General features: G+C 55.0%; 2 protein-coding genes across 10 annotated transcripts in view; both read left to right on the forward strand.

Annotated features, from left to right (window-relative positions):
• On the forward strand, window positions 1–16,481 carry CAMTA2 (calmodulin binding transcription activator 2). Of its 8 annotated transcripts, none has more exons than XM_080682263.1 (23): window positions 1–74; window positions 1,332–1,425; window positions 1,597–1,700; window positions 2,875–2,942; window positions 3,025–3,160; window positions 3,729–3,815; window positions 4,058–4,211; window positions 4,532–4,666; window positions 5,303–6,243; window positions 6,881–7,007; window positions 8,260–8,394; window positions 10,588–10,703; window positions 11,336–11,520; window positions 11,992–12,070; window positions 12,238–12,460; window positions 12,696–12,997; window positions 13,961–14,157; window positions 14,406–14,589; window positions 14,794–14,865; window positions 14,970–14,990; window positions 15,156–15,325; window positions 15,507–15,581; window positions 15,679–16,481. In XM_080682263.1, the coding sequence occupies exons 2-23, from the start codon at window positions 1,395–1,397 to the stop codon at window positions 15,740–15,742; spliced, it is 3,606 nt and encodes a 1,201-aa protein (XP_080538389.1). In that variant the 5' UTR covers window positions 1–74; window positions 1,332–1,394; the 3' UTR covers window positions 15,743–16,481. The 8 variants fall into 8 exon arrangements, with proteins under 8 accessions (XP_080538389.1, XP_080538391.1, XP_080538392.1 ...); XM_080682265.1 differs by having other exon boundaries at window positions 3,744–3,815; XM_080682264.1 differs by having other exon boundaries at window positions 22–74; window positions 1,337–1,425.
• The window catches only part of SPAG7 (sperm associated antigen 7), a 5,286-nt gene continuing 1,975 nt past the window's right edge, over window positions 15,811–19,121 (forward strand). Inside the window, exons 1-2 of one of the 2 annotated variants that reach the window (XM_080682288.1) lie at window positions 15,811–15,851; window positions 16,658–16,772. In XM_080682288.1, the coding sequence (XP_080538414.1) occupies window positions 16,688–16,772 (85 nt within the window). In that variant the 5' untranslated portion in view covers window positions 15,811–15,851; window positions 16,658–16,687. Of the gene's footprint in view, window positions 15,852–16,586; window positions 16,773–19,121 lie in introns of those variants that run through there. The other variant, XM_080682287.1, reaches the window with a different exon arrangement.

Raw genomic sequence — 19,121 nt, forward strand, 5'->3', positions numbered from 1 at the left:
TGTCAGCCGGCGCTGGGGGGGGTCGGTGTGGGGTAGAATGGCCGCTGCCGCCGTCACCTGCGGGACCCCGGGAGGTAAGAGCCAGGGCCTCTTGCCCGCCTCTCCGCCCCCGCGCCAGGGGGCGCAACTCCACCGGTCCCGACGCGGCGCGCCGCGCTGGAGACCACCGCCCCTCCTCCGGTCGCTCCACTGCCCGCTTCCGTCCTCCTCCCCCGCGTCAGGGGGAGCCGCTCCGCATAGGGCCCCACCGCGGACCTGCGCTCGGGGACTGCCTTAGGGACCCCCGAATCCCTACTGCCCCTCGGGCGCCGCGCGCCCGCGGACTCAGCTCCGCAGTTTCTCCAGAACATCCCTCCCTGCGGATTGGAGGCAGCACTCTCCCAGCTCGGAGCTTCTCTGGGGACCACCGCCCCACCGTGGGGGGCCGCCCCTGGGCCCGCTCCGCACCCTAGTAGGCGGCCTAGCCCGGACTGTGCACCTGCGCCCTGGGGCGGAGTCCTTACCCCAACCCACGCAGCCGAGCTCGGAGGGGCCTCCTCCCCCTCTTCATCCTCGGACACCTGGCGGAGCCCGCGCTGACAGCCTCCTCCAGCTCCATCTGTTCCCCCAGGAGGGTGGGGGCTCGGGCTGGAGCCGGAGAGTAGATGGTGTGTAGGGTACGCTGGAGGCCGGGGGCAGCAGAGGCGTTTGGGGAGGGTGGGGAGAGAGGTGGGTTAGGGGTGGAGAGGGTTGTCAGCCTCTGGTTGTCCTGAGGGTGTGAAGCTGGGTCGTGGGTGAATATCCCAGATTATCCTAGGCCTTGACCATCCTGGACCAGAGAGAGAGGTTAGGATCGGTTATCAGATCTGTCTTTCCTCTTGGAAAAATCAAATAGAGAAGGGACTCAGGGTGTGTCTTCCAAGGCCTCGCTCTCCACTGGACTTAGATCTCCTGCCCAACGCCCAACCCCCAGCATCCAGGCTCTCATTTGCCAAACCATTCTCCAAGGACCGGATGCCCTGAGTCCCAGTCCCCAGGACCTGACCCGCCAAAGCCCCAGCCTCCTCCAGAGCCTACGCTGCCCGCCAGTGTCTCCCCTCCCCCACCCCACCCCACTCCACCCGACTCTTCCTGATTATGCTTCTGTCGTGGCTCCCCACTCACGTTGGTTCCTGGCACCAAGTCTGGGCTCTCCCCCTCCCCCATTCCCTGGCTCTACTCTCACATCAGAGCCTATCCCCTTCCTTCCTCTCTTCCTCTTCTTTCCCATGGCCCAGTTCTGTACTGCCTCTCCCACCTCATCCTGGATAAGTGTGAGGGCTTCTGCCATGACCTGTTCTCTCTTATCCCAGCACAGACTCCCCCTCCCCCCGGCCCCTCCGGCCAGGGGTGACCTTGCCCCTGGAGCCCTCACCATGAGTACCAAGGACACCACCGAGGTTGCTGGTGAGTTCACAATCCAGGTTCCCACTTGGGACACAACCTTCCTCCCTCCCTGCCCTGTGGTGCCTGTAGTTCTTGGATTCCCAGCTCTCCTTGTTCAGTTCCCCCAGCGCTCTGGATTCAGCCCTTTGCCCTAGGCCAGCACCCTAAGCCCGCCTTTCTAATTCCCTCTAGAGAACAGCCACCACCTGAAGATCTTTCTCCCGAAGAAGCTGTTGGAGTGTCTTCCTCGATGTCCACTGCTGCCTCCAGAGCGGCTGCGGTGGAATACAAATGAGGTTTCCTAGGGAGCTTGGGGGATCAGGGCTTAGCAAGGTCTGGTGAGAGGGAATGAGGGTCTTTCTGTGTCTGTCCACACTCCCAAGTGCAGAGTACTATTCCCGGCTCTTTGGGGACCACAGGGGAGGTATAAAGACCTGCATCTTGTAGGAACTCACTTCTTGGCATAGCCACCTGAGTAAGAATAATAGCTACCACCTTTACAGTATTTCTTACAAACCGGATACTGTGTTAAGCACTTGACCTCCACTATCTCATTCTGCAGCTCTGATGATGCTATCTATAGAGCAAGTATGGTTATCCCTGTGGTACAGATGAGGAAATGACTTACCTCATGTACTTTTCTAACTCGCTCCAGAGCTCCTGCTTTTAACCACCACTTATGCTTGCTCCTTCTGGAGGGCATGTCCTGTGTTACACACCTTCTGTGCTCCCTACACCCAGTGCTTTGTATGTACTTGGTGGGTGATCATTATTGATTTGATTATTTGACTAGAAGAGGACTGTCAGTCAAAAGGGGTGTGTGTGTGTGATACGGCTAGAGAGGTCAGCAGCGCTTCATGGAGATCTGGGAAGGGATTTGGTCTATAGGATGGCTAGGATTTCCAGACTCAAAGATATGTGTACATGGCACTTCAAGCTTGTACAGCACTAACACTGAGGATATTGCTGCTCAGCTCAAGTTCAGGGAAGAATCAGTGGTTCAGTCCGGCAGGAATGGTAGGTGCAATATGGGTAAATAGTGTGAACGTAGGAGCGATGGTTTGATCCCTGGTCAGGGAGAATCTTGGAGTCAGGCTGAAGAATCTGGAATTCCTGGTGATGTCAAACTATTGAAGTTTTCTGAGTCAGGAAGTGGCACAAAAGTGGAATTTGGAGAGTAAAATAATGATGAACAAAGAATGATGAAGAGCTTAGGTCTGGCCCCAAGATAAAAGCCCCAGTTGGAAGGGAGGGAAGGAGTCAGGCTAATGGAATTCCAGAGGTTAGACTTTCGTTTGTGATGGAACCTGGGATTCTTAGAAGGGCATGAGCCTTGCTGGGTCCAGATAGCTGGCAGCATCCTCCACTAGCTGCCAGAACTCAGTAGAGAGTGACCCTGAGGGGGTGGCCAAGAGGCCAGTCTGAGACTGTATGCAGGGGACACCCACCTGAGTACCTCCTCTTCTACAGGAGATTGCATCCTACTTGATCACCTTTGAGAAGCATGAGGAGTGGCTATCCTGTGCCCCAAAGACAAGGTGAGAAAGTTCGTGAAGGTGGCGAATGGCAGGGGTCCTGGGTTTTGTTCACAGAACTCAAGGCCAACCCTACCGTCTTCAGGCCTCAGAATGGCTCCATTATCCTCTACAACCGCAAGAAGGTGAAATACCGGAAGGATGGTTACCTCTGGAAGAAGCGGAAGGATGGGAAAACCACCCGAGAGGACCACATGAAGCTGAAGGTCCAGGGCATGGAGGTAAGCAAGGCATCCAGCTCATCTGCCTTGGCCCACCCTTCTCAACCCTTAGCTGGGTTCCAGCCCTATCAGGACTTGGGACCATTGTCTGCCTCACCACCCTCCCTTCTCACTCGCTTTGTATCATCTGGCTGATAGCCCACCCTCCACACCCCATTTCCCTCCATGTCCCAGCTCTGCAGGCCTTAGGTTATGCCTCCCCTGGAGGACACCAATGCCCAGTCCCCTCACCTCACTTGCATTTCCCTCAGGGATCCAAGTATTTAACCTCTAAGCACAGGTTTATCTTCCCCAAATCATTGCTCCTCATCTAGTTGTGTTCTTGCCCTGCCCTCAGATTTCTAGACAGTCCTATATCTCAAATGTGATCCTCATTGTAAGGCCCTGGTCCCAGTGTTCCCTTCTCCTGCCTCTCATCCATGATTTGGGGTGCTGGGATTTTAAAGGTGTGGGGAAGAGGTGGGGGTGGGTAAGGGTTGAAGAGGAACTGGTGGAAAGATTGGGATTCCTGCAAAGGGACTGAACAGAGGAAGAGTTGGGGAGCAGACTAGCCCTCCCCCCACCCCAGCCTGTCTCCTGGCAGTGTCTCTATGGCTGCTACGTTCACTCTTCCATCGTCCCCACATTCCATCGGCGCTGCTACTGGCTGCTCCAGGTAAGGATGGAAGTGCTCAGGGAGGCACACTCTTCCTGGCTCTTTGAGGGAGATGGGGTCTGGAAGGGTGCAGTGAAGGGTGACTAGTTCTGAGTGGGTAAAGGAGCTTGGGAGGTAGGGGGTTTGGGATAGAGAGAACCAGAACTTGGGGATGGAGTTGGGGGGTGCCTGGGAAAAAAGTGAAGATCGCTTTGGATCTCAGGACCCCATCGTGCTCTGTGTGTGTGCCCTTGTGCCCTCAGAACCCTGACATCGTCCTTGTGCACTACCTTAACGTCCCAGCCCTGGAGGATTGTGGAAAGGGCTGCAGCCCCATCTTTTGTTCCATCAGCAGCGACCGTCGAGAGTGGCTCAAGTGGTCCCGGGAGGAGCTGTTGGGACAGCTGAAGCCCATGTGTAAGGCAGCAGGGCTAGGACAGTGCTCCAAGGGAGAGTGGAAACAGGGCCCTCCCAGAGGCACCAGGAGCCTGTGGGGTGACCATGTCCCTCTAAGCCGGAGGGTGCTTTCCTGCGGGGGTGCGAGGCCTCCTGGTGAGTTCTAAAGTGGAGAAGGGACAGCTGTGAACTACAAATGCAAGCAGTCTCGAGGCTGCTGGCCTCTTTGCACCTTGCCAGAAGTCTTGGAGCATCTCAGGTGCTTGAAGGAGCCGAGCTGTCAAGGTGCTCTGGGGACTTTTGTGGGGGTCCCATAGCACTTCCCCCCACCTCTCCTCTAGTTCATGGCATCAAGTGGAGCTGTGGGAACGGGACAGAGGAGTTCTCTGTAGAGCAGCTGGTGCAGCAGATCCTGGACACCCACCCGACCAAGCCTGCACCACGAACCCATGCCTGTCTCTGCAGTGGGGGCCTTGGTGAGTGACCCCCGACTTTGGAGCTCTTGTCCTGTCTAGTCACACTGCACTTAAGCCAGGGGGTTATCTATCTTGCTGGGATTTGCATCCCTTCCCATCTGGGTGCACACTGACCCCGGCTCCTTTTACTTGAGTCTTGGCAGTCCAGCTTTTTATCTGCCTTCTACCCTTAGCAACTCCTTCCACCCCAGCACTACCACTTAGACCCAGCCTTAGCTTTACTCCTAATTGGTACCCCCTAGGTTTTTTCTTTTTGTCCTTTTTTTTATGCTTTTACCTATTTTTCTCACCTTTCCTCCAAGCCCTCTGTTCCCCGCACCCCCCGCCCCACCATGCTCCTTCAGTCCTGTTTAACATGAGGAAGGAGGAGTGTTTCTGCTGCCCCCCAGTGGCCATAATCAGTATTACATCTCTGGTATATATTGGTGTCCCAGGAACTAACTACATGAAGGTGTGGGGAAAGGTGGGGGTGGGTAAGGGTTGAAGAGGAAGTTGTGGGAAAATTGGGATTCCTGCAAAGGGACTGCACAGAGGAAGAGTTGGGGAACAGACTATCCCTGCCCCCACCCCAGCCTGGGAATGATGGAGAAAGATGTGTCATATCCCTTCTCTCTTCCCTACCACTTTCCATTCCAGGTTCCGGGAGCCTTACGCACAAATGCAGCAGCACAAAACACCGCATCATCTCTCCCAAAGTGGAGCCCCGAGCTTTAACCCTGACCTCTATCCCCCATCCCCATCCCCCTGAGCCCCCTCCACTGGTAGCCCCACTTCCCCCAGAGCTCCCCAAGGCACATACCTCCCCATCTTCTTCCTCCTCTTCCTCCTCTTCCTCAGGCTTTGCAGAACCCCTAGAGATCAGACCTAGTCCTCCCACCTCTCAAGGGGGTTCATCGAGGGGTGGCACCGCTATCTTACTTCTGACTGGACTGGAGCAGCGTACTGGGGGCTTGACGCCCACCAGGCACTTGGCTCCCCAGGCTGATCCGCACCCTCCCATGAGCTTGGCAGTGGTTGTTGGTTCTGAGCCCTCTGCCCCACCAGCTCCTCCCAGCCCTGCCTTTGACCCTGATCGTTTTCTCAACAGCCCCCAGAGGGGCCAGACATATGGAGGGGGGCAGGGGGTAAGCCCAGACTTCCCGGAGGCAGAGGCTGCCCATACGCCCTGTTCTGCCCTAGAGCCTGCTGCTGCCCTGGAGCCCCAGGCAGCTGCTCGGGGTCCCCCTCCACAGTCAGTAGGGGGTGGGAGAAGAGGAAACTGCTTCTTCATTCAAGATGATGACAGTGGAGAGGACCTTAAGGTCCAGGGGCCTGCCCCACCCATACCTTCACCCCCTCCTTCACCGCCCCCCTCACCTGCCCCCTCGGAGCCATCGGGCAGGGTAGGAAGAGGGGAGGCCTTGTTTGGAGGAGCTAGTGGGGCCAGCGAGCTGGAGCCCTTTAGTCTTTCATCATTCCCAGACCTTATGGGAGAACTCATCAGTGAGGAAGCTCCAAGCATCCCTGCCCCAAACCCCCAGCTCTCACCTGCTCTTAGCACCATCACAGACTTCTCCCCAGAGTGGTCCTACCCAGAGGTGAGTCTCTCATCCCTGTCCCTCTTACCCCATGGTATGGGGCCTAGTTACCATGGCTGCTTAGTTCTCCCAACCTCTATTTTTCCACAGTGGCTTCTTTCCTGTTTCCATAGTCCTTCTGACTCACCCTTCTCCCTCCCTTCCCATTCCACGTGGTTGTATGAGTCCCCAAGTGCCCAGGGGACTTCATTCCCTTGGTGACTTTCACAGGGAGGGGATTGGGGCAACTTAGTATGGAGATGAGAAAACATAGTCGGGATATGATTGCAGACTTTGGGAAGCTAAAAGACTGTCTTCATTAGTAGGGAAGTTCTGCTTTATGCTGCCCTAGCGAGGGGAAGGAGGAACTACAGTTGGGGCCTAAAAAAGGACTTCCTCCTGATGACGGCTATCTGCAAATGAGTCGGTAGCCTTGGGTGAGGCTAGCAGGCTCAGGTGGAGGGCAGGGATGTTGGGGAGGAGGGACAGACTAGCTGACCTTACCCCAGTGGGTCCTGTCCAGTCCCTGTACCACCAGACTCTAGCACAGGGCCTGCCACAAAGTAGATACTCTCTGAGAGTCTATATTAATGAATGAGCGAGTGAATGAATACCCAACAGAGCTCTAGCCACAGGGCCCTCTGACTTCTGTCTGCAGGGTGGGGTCAAGGTGCTCATCACGGGTCCTTGGACGGAGGCCTCCGAGCATTACTCCTGTGTCTTTGATCACATCGCAGTGCCAGCATCACTCGTCCAGCCTGGTGTCTTACGCTGCTACTGTCCCGGTATGGGGATAGGGACTAGTAGGGGAAGGGACTAGCTAACGGCATTTAGGACTTCTGGAAGCCCTGGGGACAAACGTGTTGAGTTGTTCCTGAGAGCACAAAGCATTCAGTCTTGAGGCTGAGTCCCACGGTCTTCCAGCAGGCAAATGAGTCTGGGCTTAGGTGTCAGAAGATCTGGGTTCTGGTCCAAGAAATCTACTCCTTACTGGACTAGTGACCTTAGTCTGCTCTTTTCTCGGGTCCTTGGCCTCCCCTCCTGTAAGGTCAGGCATTTGACCCAGGGAGTCTCTGATGTCTGTTCCGGCCTTATGGCCAGAGTCTAGCTCTTGGAAGAATGAAAAGGGAGAGATGTTGGTCTCCTCCCACCAATCTTGGGACTGAAGGACATTGGCTTCCATCTAATATAGTAACCGTTAGCCACATGTGCCCATTGCAATCAATTAAAATTAAGTAAAATTTAAAATTCAGTTCCTCAGTCACATTAACCACATTCTGAGTGATCAATAGCCACCTGGCCAGTGCTACCCTATGGTGGATAAGCAGTGTGGATAAGCACTTCCATCACTGAGGAACGTTTTGTTGGGACAGCGCTGGTCTAGACGTCACTGCCAGAGCAACCTCTAGTCTCTGCCCTTTTGCCACCAACCTTGTCCCCAACCCTGCACTCAGCAGTCAGCCTTACTATGGGACCCCAAAGGCTCACCAGTGACGCGGTGACAGCTTTGTTGTCGGTGCGTGTATTCTCCCCCATCTCAACAGCCCTGTTCAATGGTGCACAGATGGTGCATCAGGGACCAGGGCCTGATGGTTTCCTTTTCAAGGCCATAGCTGGGACAGCGCTCTCACTAGACACCGTTGGTGAGCAGCTAGCTCTCCTTCCTCCCATCTTAGTAACAGGGTCATGACGTCTGGACACTGATTCTGGGAGACCTAGGGGTTTATATACCATCAAATTATTTATAAGTATAGGTGTCCCTTGACCCTCAGCTTCCAGGCCTTGGTGCTGAATAACAAACATCCTTAACTACAGGGTCTAGAGTCCAAGGGGTCTCTGGCCCATAGCAGATACTGAGTTCTCAAAGGAATGGAATCCCTTCCCAGTTAGTGCCAAGGCCCCGAAGCCAGCAGCCTCTTGGCCCACAGCAGGGAAGCTGGGGAGCTCACTATGAAATGACCATCCATGGCTCTAACACAGAGGGCCAGAGAAGGCGCTGGGGGAGAGAGCCCTTCTCACTGACCTTGCCCTCCCCAGCCCATGAGGTAGGGCTGGTGTCTTTGCAGGTGGCCGGGCGGGAGGGACCCCTTTCTGCCTCTGTGCTCTTTGAGTATCGAGCCCGCCGATTCCTGTCCCTGCCTAGTACTCAGCTCGACTGGCTGTCACTAGATGGTAAGTAGCGAGCCCTTGGATCCCAAGTGTCGGGCCCCACAACCTTTGAGCATGACACTCCTAGACCCTTCAGCACTCAGGTGGCCACCACCGAGCCCACATTTACCAGTCTTTTCTCAGCTCCTGCTTCACTGGTCGTTTCTAAATGCAGCAGCAACCTTCCCTTACCCCCTCTTCCCTGTGCCTCTGGGAGCCATGTTGTCTCAGTCCTTGCCCTGCCTTCTCCACCCCAAAGGATGGGATCTAGGCAAGAGAGACCAAGAGGCGGGAGCAGGGACAGGGTCTACCAGGGGTGGGCAAACTTTTTGACTCGAGGGCCACAATGGGTTCTTAAACTGGACCAGAGGGCCGGAACAAAAGCATGGATGGAGTGTTTGTGTGAACTAATATAAATTCAAAGTAAAGGAGCGGAGGGGAGAGCAAGAGAACCCTCCGCTCTTTCGGCTCCGCGGGCCAGATAGAACAGCCGAACGGGCTGGATCCGGCCTGCGGGCCGTAGTTTGCCCACAGCTGCTCTAGAGCAAATACACATAGGATGTGCGAGTGTGTACATACATATAGACATGTATTATTTTCCTCTCCATAAAGATAGGTATTTATTACAGGAAATTATAGAAAAGCACAAACTAAAAGTGAAAACTGCTGATACTACTACTCAGTAATATCTACCACTTTAATAGCATGCTGTACTTTCTCATACAAACACTCAAAGATGTGCATACATGCATGTGTATGTGTGTATTTTTTTAAGTATATTTTTATTGATTTCAGAGAGGGAGAGAAACATCAATGATGAGAATCATTGATTGGCTGCCTCGTGCATGCCCCGCATTGGGGATCGACCCTGCAATCTAGGCATGTGCTCTGACTAGGAATGGAATCGTGACCTCCTGGTTCATAGGTCGATGCTCAACCACTGAGCTGTGCTGGCTGGGCTGTGTGTATTTATTTAAATCCAGCACTGGCTTTGAGACATTGTTTCTCTCCGCTCCTGTTTCTTTCTCAGGGTGTGCGCTTCTCTGTCTTCTCCTCTGGGTGTCTCTGTTGTTGCCTCTGAGTGTCTCAGTTCTGCTGTCACCCTGAGGTGTCTCCCTCCATGCCTACTTGTCTCCCTCTGGGCTCGTCCTGGCTCACCTCCCTGAGCGGCCCCTTCAGGGGGCTGTGTGTGGGTTGCCCTGCAGCCTACCATGGGATCTTGCCAGGTCTCCCGGGCCTGTTCTGTCTGTCCTGCTGTGACTGCCCCTCGCCTTCCTTTCCTGTCCCTGCCTAATCAGTTATACCATAGCTCTCCCCTCTTTCATTTCTCTTTGGACCAGGGTCTTAACTTGTCCCTCTTCTTCTCTTCCTTGTTGCTGTTTGGTACAGTCCCCAGCTTTCCTTCGTCCTCTCTCTTCCCTTGTTTATCCTTTCTGCTCTCTCTCCTCCCTGTTATACAAGGGTTTCTGCTCATCCTTCTCCACCTTCCTCCCCACCATCACTTCTATGCCTTGGCCCCTTCTGCCTAGCATCTCAGAACATCCCTGACCTCCAGGCTGTTTCTTAATGCTTGTTTTTCCATGGCTCTGATCCCCTCCCGCCCCTCCTCCTTGTCCTTGTGTGATCTCAAGAGGGGACAGATATAGCTTGGGATGTGTGTGTGTGCGCGCGCGTGTGTATTTGTGCATGGGGTGAGGGGAGGAGGAGGAATGGATGGCTATCCATCTCTGTCACGTTCCCTCCCCACCATCCTCTTTGTGGACAGCTGTGGGGGGCCAGGAGGAAGGGGCGGTGCTTTTCAAATCACAGTTCCTGAGCTGTTTGGGGCTAACAGAGTCCTTCAGCCCCAGCATGGGGGACAGAGGTAGTGTCTGGGGAAGAGCTGACAGCGTTTCACCTAGGAGAAGGCTGAGGGAGTGTGTGTATGATCTGGAGCAGTTCGGGGCTGGATACTATGTGGGAATTCCTTCTGTCTCTGTGCCTTGAAGGACACAGTTGTGGTTCTGGATTCTGGTCCTGGGTCGATGAGTAGTGTTAAGAGCCCTAGCTTAAGGACTGAGTTTCAAAGGTGGGTGGGTAAAGGGGCTGTTGTTTTGGAGAAGAGTAAAGAATATGATTCAGTGTCTTTACCTCCCAGATCCTGGGATAGGTCTAGTTCTGTGTTAAGGGCATCACCTAGACCCTGCCCATAAGCCTCCCATACCCTTTCCCCCTCAGACAACCAGTTCCGGATGTCCATACTGGAGCGGCTGGAGCAGATGGAGAAGCGGATGGCAGAGATCGCAGCAGCTGGCCAGGCACCTTGCCAGGGTCCTGATGGGCCTCCAATGCAGGTACTTCCATGAGGGAGCTAGTGAATGGAGGGAGGGTCTTCCTAAAGAAAATGGCTCTCGCGTGTGACTTCCACTCTCCTGTCCCCCGCCGCCTCAGCAGCCCTCCTCCCTAATCCCTGACGTCACCCTGCTCCCACCCCCGCCCTGTGGCAAGAGTGGCTATTCTGGGCACCCTCTTGGCATGACAGGCTTCGGACTATTTCTGGTCTGAAGAAGGGTGGAGGTGAAGGAGAGGGTGGGGGAGGGGACCAGGAGGTTGGGGGTCAGTGCTCTGGGAGTCCTGAGTGTCTGAAGGAAGAAGACTGGGAGAGGACTCTGGTTCTGAAGGGGAGAAGCATCTGTGGATATGGCACTGACCTGAGCTGATGTGAAGGCACAACACGGGCCAGGGGGTGTGAGATCTGGCTGCCAGAGGGTCTGCAGGAAGTTGGCAATGGGAGTAGGGGACATCCAGGAACTTGAACTGGGAGAACTGACAGGCCTTCAGAGGTCTGTGTGGTGGAAACCTGGAGTGAGAAGTGTGGGGGGCGGGCAGAATTAGAAGCTGAGAGGCCAGGTATGGGATGGCCAAGGCCATCTCAAACCAGAGGACCAGATGCTCAGTTCTCTGCATAAGGTGATGTGTATTGCAGGATGAAGGCCAGGGGCCCGGGTTCGAGGCACGGGTAGTGGTCTTGGTAGAGAGCATGATCCCACGCTCCACCTGGAGGGGTCCTGAACGTCTGGCCCACGAAAGCCCCTTCCGGGGCATGAGTCTTCTGCACCTGGCCGCTGCCCAGGGCTACGCCCGCCTCATCGAGACCCTGAGCCAGTGGCGGTGAGCAGGGGCCGCAGGGCGGGGACTGGGCAGCCACTGGAACAGAAGTGTCAGGGCACTGAAGCCCTGCTAAGAGGGAGCTGGAGTCACTGGGAAGGAAGAGGGGCTGGAAGATGTGTGTTGGGAGGAATTTTAACATCCCCCGAGTTACAACACTGACTTCTTGACCTCCTTACATTTATTTCTTTTCCATCACCATTCATCCCCTCTTCCACAGCCACCGCCCCCCCCCAGCCTATAATCACCACACTGTTGTCCATGTCATGAGTTCTCCTTTTCTTTTTTGTTCAATCCCTCCACCTGCTCCCAGCACCGCCCCCACCCCTCACATTTATTAATTTCTGACTGCCTCATCCCACTGACTGTAGTGCTTCTAGACAGCTGGCTTCCCAGGCCCTTCAGTTCCTATGTCCCCACTTTGCCCACTTTTCCCCTAACTGGGCTCTGTTGTCCCTTCCCCAAACCCTCCAGAAGTGTGGAGACCGGAAGCTTGGACTTAGAGCAAGAGGTTGACCCACTCAACGTGGATCACTTCTCTTGCACTCCCCTGGTGAGGATGCCATGGTCCTGGGTGCATGTGGGGCGAGGGGAGATGGGAAGGGGGCTTTGAAGGGAAGACCTGCAGGAGTGGGGAGGACAAGGGACTGAAGATGGGACACCAGGAGAAAGGGCCTCTGGCCTCACCTCCGACTGTCCTTTCCCTGCCCCTCCCCTTAGATGTGGGCTTGTGCCCTGGGGCACCTGGAAGCCGCTGTGCTCCTTTTCCGTTGGAATCGGCAGGCGCTGAGCATTCCCGACTCTCTGGGCCGCCTCCCCCTGTCGGTGGCTCACTCCCGGGGTCATGTGCGCCTTGCCCGCTGCCTTGAGGAACTGCAGAGGCAGGAAGCTTCAGCTGAGCCCCCACTTGCCCTGTCGCCACCCTCCTCCAGTCCAGACACGGGTGAGGGTTATCCCTAATCTTTTTAAGAGGGGATGTGGGTGGGACAGTAGGCCATGGGAAGCTGAAGAGTGGGAGACAGAAAGTGTGGGAGAGGGAAATCGAGGAGGAGGCAGGGAAGGGGAGATAATACTAGCAAGAACAGACAGGGAGACTGAGAGCAAAGATGGGGCAGATAGGTGTCTCAAGGGATGGCAGATGGCCTCTGCTGCCCTCACCCTCCTCCCTTACCTTCCAGGTCTGAGCAGTGTCTCCTCGCCCTCAGAGCTGTCCGATGGCACCTTTTCTGTCACATCAGCCTATTCTAGTGCCCCAGATGGAAGTCCTCCCCCAGCTCCTCTGCCAGCCTCTGAGATTATTATGGAGATGGCCCCAGGCCCGCTCTCCTCTGGTGCCCCAGAGGCCCCCCTACTCCTCATGGACTATGAAGCCACCAACCCCAAAGGGCCCCCACCCTCACCATCTCCTCTCCCACCAGCCCTGGATGCAGGGGCTGCTCCAGAGGAAGCTTACAGCCCTCCGGCTGTGGACGTGATCCCGGTACTGCTCATGTGATGGAATTATGAGGGCTAGAAAGAGGGGTGCAGGGGTGGGGGAGGCCAACAAGCAAGGTAATCCTTTGCTTAACTTCTATCAGAGCTTGACTCAGAAGTCATGAGGCATCAGAGGTTAAAAATTCTGGGGAATATCTTCAGTTAGAGCTGGATTGTAGGGGTTACCTGTTGATCCATGAAGAGACAAGCTTCCTGGGAAACCAGAGTGATAGAGAGAAATTGGGAGGGTTGTGGAAGAGAGAGCTTGGCAAGATGGAGGTATCTGGCAATGACTTGGTGAGGAGGAAGCTTGTACATAGTAAAAGCTAAGAAACTCTTGTGGGGTAAATAAATGAGAGTAAATCTTTAGGTATAGCAGCAAGAACCAGAGGACATGCCGGCTTTAGAGAGGCAAATGGATTAGAGAGGTCCGAGTAGCACTATAAGTACAAAAAACTTAAGATCCCACAAGGTAGGCTGTGTTACATGTGGCCAGCAAGAAGTGCTGCAGGCGTCAGGACTGGAGTAAAAGCAAGGCTGAAGCCATTCAATAGGGTGTTGTGTGGTTGGTTGAGCTGGTTCTTGGAGAGCTGAAGGGGGGTGGGGTGGCAGGCATGGCCAAACCTGTGGGTATGATGTGCATGCATGGGCCAGGCCTGGGTAGGACAGTAAGCAGTCAGCCTGGAAGGCTAAATCCTTCATTTGCTCAGCTTGACTCTCCATTTGGAGTATGTCCTTCCTATCCTATGTTCTCCACATCTCAACACAGGTGGAGGCCCAGTAAATACAAACGAATGAATCTTGGAATAGTGGCTGAGAAAGATGGGGTTAGAAAGGACAGAAATCCCTGATGCCTCATCTGGTGGTGAGAGGAGGAATAAGACAGGAAGGGGACTGAGGCTACAGCTGTGTCAGGGCAGGAACATCTGGCAGTGGGGACCCCCGAGGCTCACCCCACTTCTCCATCCAGGTGGACATGATCTCACTGGCCAAGCAAATCATCGAAGCCACACCAGAGCGGATTAAACGAGAGGGCTTTGTGGGGCTGCCTGAGGCTGGAGCCTCAATACGGGAGCGGACAGGGGCCCTGGGGCTCAGCGAGACCATGTCCTGGCTGGCCAGCTACCTGGAGAATGTGGACCATTTCCCCAGCTCCGCCCCTCCCAGGTGACCAGCTTAGGACAAAGCCTCCAGATTCTTGTTCGAGGGAAGATGGGAAGGGGAAGGCAGCTTCCCCATAGTCAAAGATCCATTATGGCAGAGGCCCTACGGGCCTTTGAGAAGGGCATTGAAACTGGCTGAGCTCTGAACCCATACTCTCCAGGCTCCATTGTTGGGGCTGTCCCTTCATAGCAACCCCTGGGCAAAAGGGGGACTTCACATGCCCCATGACTGCCCTCTCCCTACCCCTACAGCGAACTGTCTTTTGAGCGGGGACGCCTGGCGGTTCCTCCAGCTCCTTCCTGGGCAGAGTTTCTCTCTGCATCGGCCAGTGGCAAGATGGAGAGTGATTTTGCCCTGCTGACATTATCGGATCATGAGCAGCGGGAACTGTATGAAGCAGCCCGAGTCATCCAGACGGCCTTCCGAAAGTACAAGGTCAGGAGGCTGGGAGGTCTCAGGGAAAGAATTACACAATCTTTGAGTCAGGGCAGACTGTGGACTCCCAGGACTTTGGGAGGGAGAGCAGTCACCCAAAGTGGCCTTGGGCCGAAGGTCAGGGGACCTCAGGCAAGTTGGAGGGACAGATCACATGTCTGTGAGGTGGGCCTTTAGGTGCTGAGACTTCTGCTTTCCCCTTAGGGCCGGTGGCTGAAGGAGCAGCAGGAGGTAGCAGCAGCTGTGATCCAGCGCTGTTACCGGAAGTACAAGCAGGTGAGTCCCTTCCCTCCCTAAAGCATAACAACCACACCCACCCATTCCAGCCCAGAGCATCCAGAATGCTGCTGGAACCCTGACTCCCCTTCTCTCTCCACAAGCTGACCTGGATTGCTCTTAAGGTATTAGGCATGAGATCCGGGTGTGAGGTTGTCTGTGGTGATTCAAGCCTTTCCACGAGCATGTGGATTAGGGAAAGAGACCCGCGTCAGCTGAACTTGGGGTGACCCTCAGGGTTTGGTTTCCGTCCCTCCAATTCAGCCCGCCTCTCCTCCCCACTCCCACAGTTTGCTCTCTATAAGAAGATGACGCAGGCGGCCATCCTGATCCAGAGCAAGTTTCGAAGCTACTATGAACAGAAGCGATTTCAGCAGAGCCGCCGAGCAGCTGTGCTCATCCAGCAGCACTACCGCTCCTACCGCCGCCGGCCCACGGGCAGCCTACCTCCCCGAAACAAGTAGGGGTCCAGCCCCTAGCCCTCTGTGCCTGCCCACGGCATCCATGCCCATGGCCCATAGACCCCCAACTCCCAGCCCGTCGTTCTGCCCCCAGCCTTTCCTTGCTAGGGTCCCAAAGGGCTGAGGACAGGATGCCCGAGTGTTGTGTGAGTTTTCCTCATCTTTTCTTCCTTCTGCCAGAGGCTCCTTTCTCACCAAAAAGCAGGACCAGGCAGCCCGGAAAATCATGAGATTCCTGCGACGCTGCCGACACAGGTACCCATCCTTTCTTCTGTTGGATTTTGCTCAGCCACCTCCATCACCCCACCTCCCCAGATGTGCTGATCTCGACTCCTTCCTTGTTTCTCTGCAGGATGAGGGAACTGAAGCAGAACCAGGAGCTGGAAGGGCTTCCCCAACCTGGACTGGCCACCTGACCTCTCCCAATTCTCGAGGCCGCTCCTTGCCGTCTTAAGGGAGAGGGCTCTCTGGGGGAGGAGCCCTGCCGGCAGCTTTCCTCGTCACTTTATTTGGAGATCTTCCTAGGTCTCTACCCGCCTCCCCCTCCAAAGTGCTGAACTCCCTCTCCTACCCCCCAGCTCTTCCCTCTGGGTCGTGCCCCCTCTTTTGGTCCCTGGCTCCAGAAGACCCACACCCCACATACCTGCATCTTTAGCTGTGACCTCCGGAGCCCTGCCTGCCCCTTCTCCACAGCTCCCTCCTTGCCTGCACCCGCCTCACCCCTTTCCCGAATTGCCTTATTTATTTGTTCGACGCGTCTCTGAATGTATCGGCCTGGCCCCACCTCTGCCTTCGCTGCGCTCGCCCCTCGTGTTTCAGGGCTGACCGTGCCCCCACCCGACTCCGCATGTTTCCTCCCATTCTGGCCCTGTCTTCCCCCCGTCACTCCGACTCTGGCCACCAACTTCGGGGCCAAAGGGGAGACTGTATGTAAGAACGCGTTGCGGAGTCCCACCCCATCCCCTGATGGGAGGGGTTTGTAAATATGTAACATACAGAGTATAGTGAAGAATCTATTTAAGGCGCCGCGGGGAGGGCTGCGTGGCCGGGCTTGTGGTTCCCGGACGCTGTGGGGGCCTCCGCCGGCCCCACGAGCACTTTCTACTTGTGCATGGGCTTAGTTTCTAAGAAATGCCATTAAACATCGCTGCACCAGCCAGCCTCCGACTTCTGTCTAAGCCTTAGGCGTGGGGAGAGGGGGGCCGGGGCGGGGCCTCGGCAGGAGAGGCTGCCGCGCGCCCGGCCAGTTCAGCGCCTGGGCGGGACCGGTGCGAGGTTTTCCACCTCCGACGTGTTTCCGGCCTTAAAGGCATTTCGTCCTTCCCTTTAAGACGCACCGCCCCGTCTCTGTCACTCCCAAGATGGCGGACCTACTGGGCTCCATCCTGAGCTCCATGGAAAAGCCACCCAGCCTCAGTGACCAGGAGACTCGGCGCAGGGCCCGAGGTGAGGATCCCAAATCACATCTGCTTTTCCTCATTCGGTTCTCAGGACCGCATTCTTCCTCCTTTAGACGGTGCCGCCTCTTCAACCTTGAAAAACCCCTCAAAGGCCCCTTCATAGGCCCCCCAGAGTCCCTACAAGGGCTGCTGACCCGCCCGCTGTTCGTAGCGGACGGTGATTGGCTACCCGAAGCCAAGTGCCAGCTTCCTGCCTCTTTCCTGGCCTCGCAGTCCTTGTTTTCCATTCGCCAACAGGCCCGCTTGTCCGCTCCTGGCGTGCTCTGATTGGTAGGTTGCCTCCGACCCCACCCAACTTGGGTGCTCCTTGGCCCGCCTTCGGGTCGCAGGAGGGCGTGTTCGGTCACTCAGCCCCTCCCAACTCCGGGCCGGAGTGTCCCACGACCCATTCCCATTCTGATTGGGTCCAGGACACGCCCATCCGCAATCCTTTCACCTCTATTGGCCATCTTAAAGGTCTGCCTATTAAAGACCTTCCTCTAGCCCACCCATCCACCCACCTCAAGCACCTCCAATTGGCTGATGGGTCCTTTCGCTGCCCTATGCCCCCCCTACTTGATTTAACCTCTTTCCAACCCTTCCCATCTGTAGCCTTACTTTTCCCCAGTTCTCCGAGAGGGTCGTGATGTTGGAGAGAAGAAAATGCCTCTGCCGGTCCGATTGGCTGTAGGCTCCCCATTTGCGTTCTTTGAGTAACTTCCCTGCAGGCGGGCTCAAGAGTTCGCCTGCCAGCGTTGGGCGCGGTCGGCCTGGTGGTGCAGCCTTCCCCTGGGTTGCTCGTGCTGTGGCGTGTGGAGTCAGACAGAATGTGCCTTGGGAAGGACCCCAGCCCCCAACCCTGCAGGCCTTGAGACCACAGACTAGCCCCGGCCCGGCCCCCGGCTTCCCACCCACCCGAGGGGCCAGGGCAGGCTGGAGGCCTTCAGTGCGCTCAAGTGCTGCTTAATATCGAAATAGCTATTATTTACTGAACGGTTGCTAGGAGCCAGGGGTACCCTCAGAAGCCCACAGTCTGAAGCATTGATGAAATGCACGTTGATTAAATGGTCACATAGAAGTTTAATAATCAACTTGATAAGAACTCTGAAAGAAAAATAGTTGAGAGCGACTACCTAGGGGTCTTTAACCTAGTCTGTGGTGACCTGAGATCTGAAGTGAAGGATAGATAATCCAGTAAGTGAGAGGGGGAGCAAGGTGTTACAGGCAGATGTGTATTTGAAAGCTCTGAGGAAGGAGGGAACATAATGGGAACTGGCAGTTGGAATTATTTCATGCTCACCATGACTACCTAGGTGCAGCAGCAGCAGTTGACAGACTGGGAAGACAAAGTTGAGAGTTAGTCACTTGCCTGAGGTCACGGGGTTAATAAGTGGCAGGGTTTTAAATCCAGGTGTGGCTTTTAAGCCTATGACCTGAACGATCATCATATGCCATCTCAGACACAGAGAGAACTCAAACCAGTTATCAAACACTCAGTGGCCACTGATGGTCAGAGCCTTGATGTCAAAGAGATGAGTGCTCCTAAGCTGTCAGAGGCCACAGAGAATAACTGGATAGGAAGTGAACAGGGTCCCTGCCTCCTAGGAGCTTATAGGATGGTAGGGGAGACAAACAGTTACATTATATTGGTTCTCAGCACATGCTGTAGTGGATGTCTGAGCCGAATGTGTGTGGGCCCCAGAGGAAGAAGTGAGTAACCCTGACTCATGGTGAATCTCAAAGTTTGCAAGAGGAGGAAAAGCATTTCAAGCAGAAGGAACAACATGTGCAAAGGCATGGAGTGATTAGGAAAATGGGAAGAGGTCAGTGCAGCTAGAGCTATTTGGATCCTGTGGAAGAAATGGGCCTTAAGGATATAAAGGATTTAAAACGACGGAAGAAAAATAAATAAATAAAATGACAGAAGAGAGGAGAGGGGACATTAAGATGTAAGGATGGGAGCCCTCACCGGTTTGGCTCAGTGGATAGAGCGTCAGCCTGCGGACGAAGGGTCCCAGGTTCGATTCCGGTCAAGGGCATGTACCTTGGTTGCGGGCACATCCCCAGTGGGGAGTGTGCAGGAGGCAGCTGATCGATGTTTCTCTCTCATTGATGTTTCTGACTCTCTATCCCTTTCCCTTCCTCTCTGTAAAAAATCAATAAAATATATTTAAAAAAAAAAAAAAAAAAAGATGTAAGGATGGGAAGTTCCTCTACAACTGACTTTGAACACCTACACTCTCAAAGGAGAACCGTGTCAGATTAGTCATTTCAGCTTCATCTTGTCTACAGAAGTGAGAAGTTGTGGCGGGGGGGAGGGGGTTACAAAATATAGGTAGGAAGTTAAATAATTTCC

This window comes from Plecotus auritus (genome assembly GCF_963455305.1).
Source record: "Plecotus auritus genome assembly, chromosome: 7".
NCBI lineage: Eukaryota > Metazoa > Chordata > Mammalia > Chiroptera > Vespertilionidae > Plecotus > Plecotus auritus.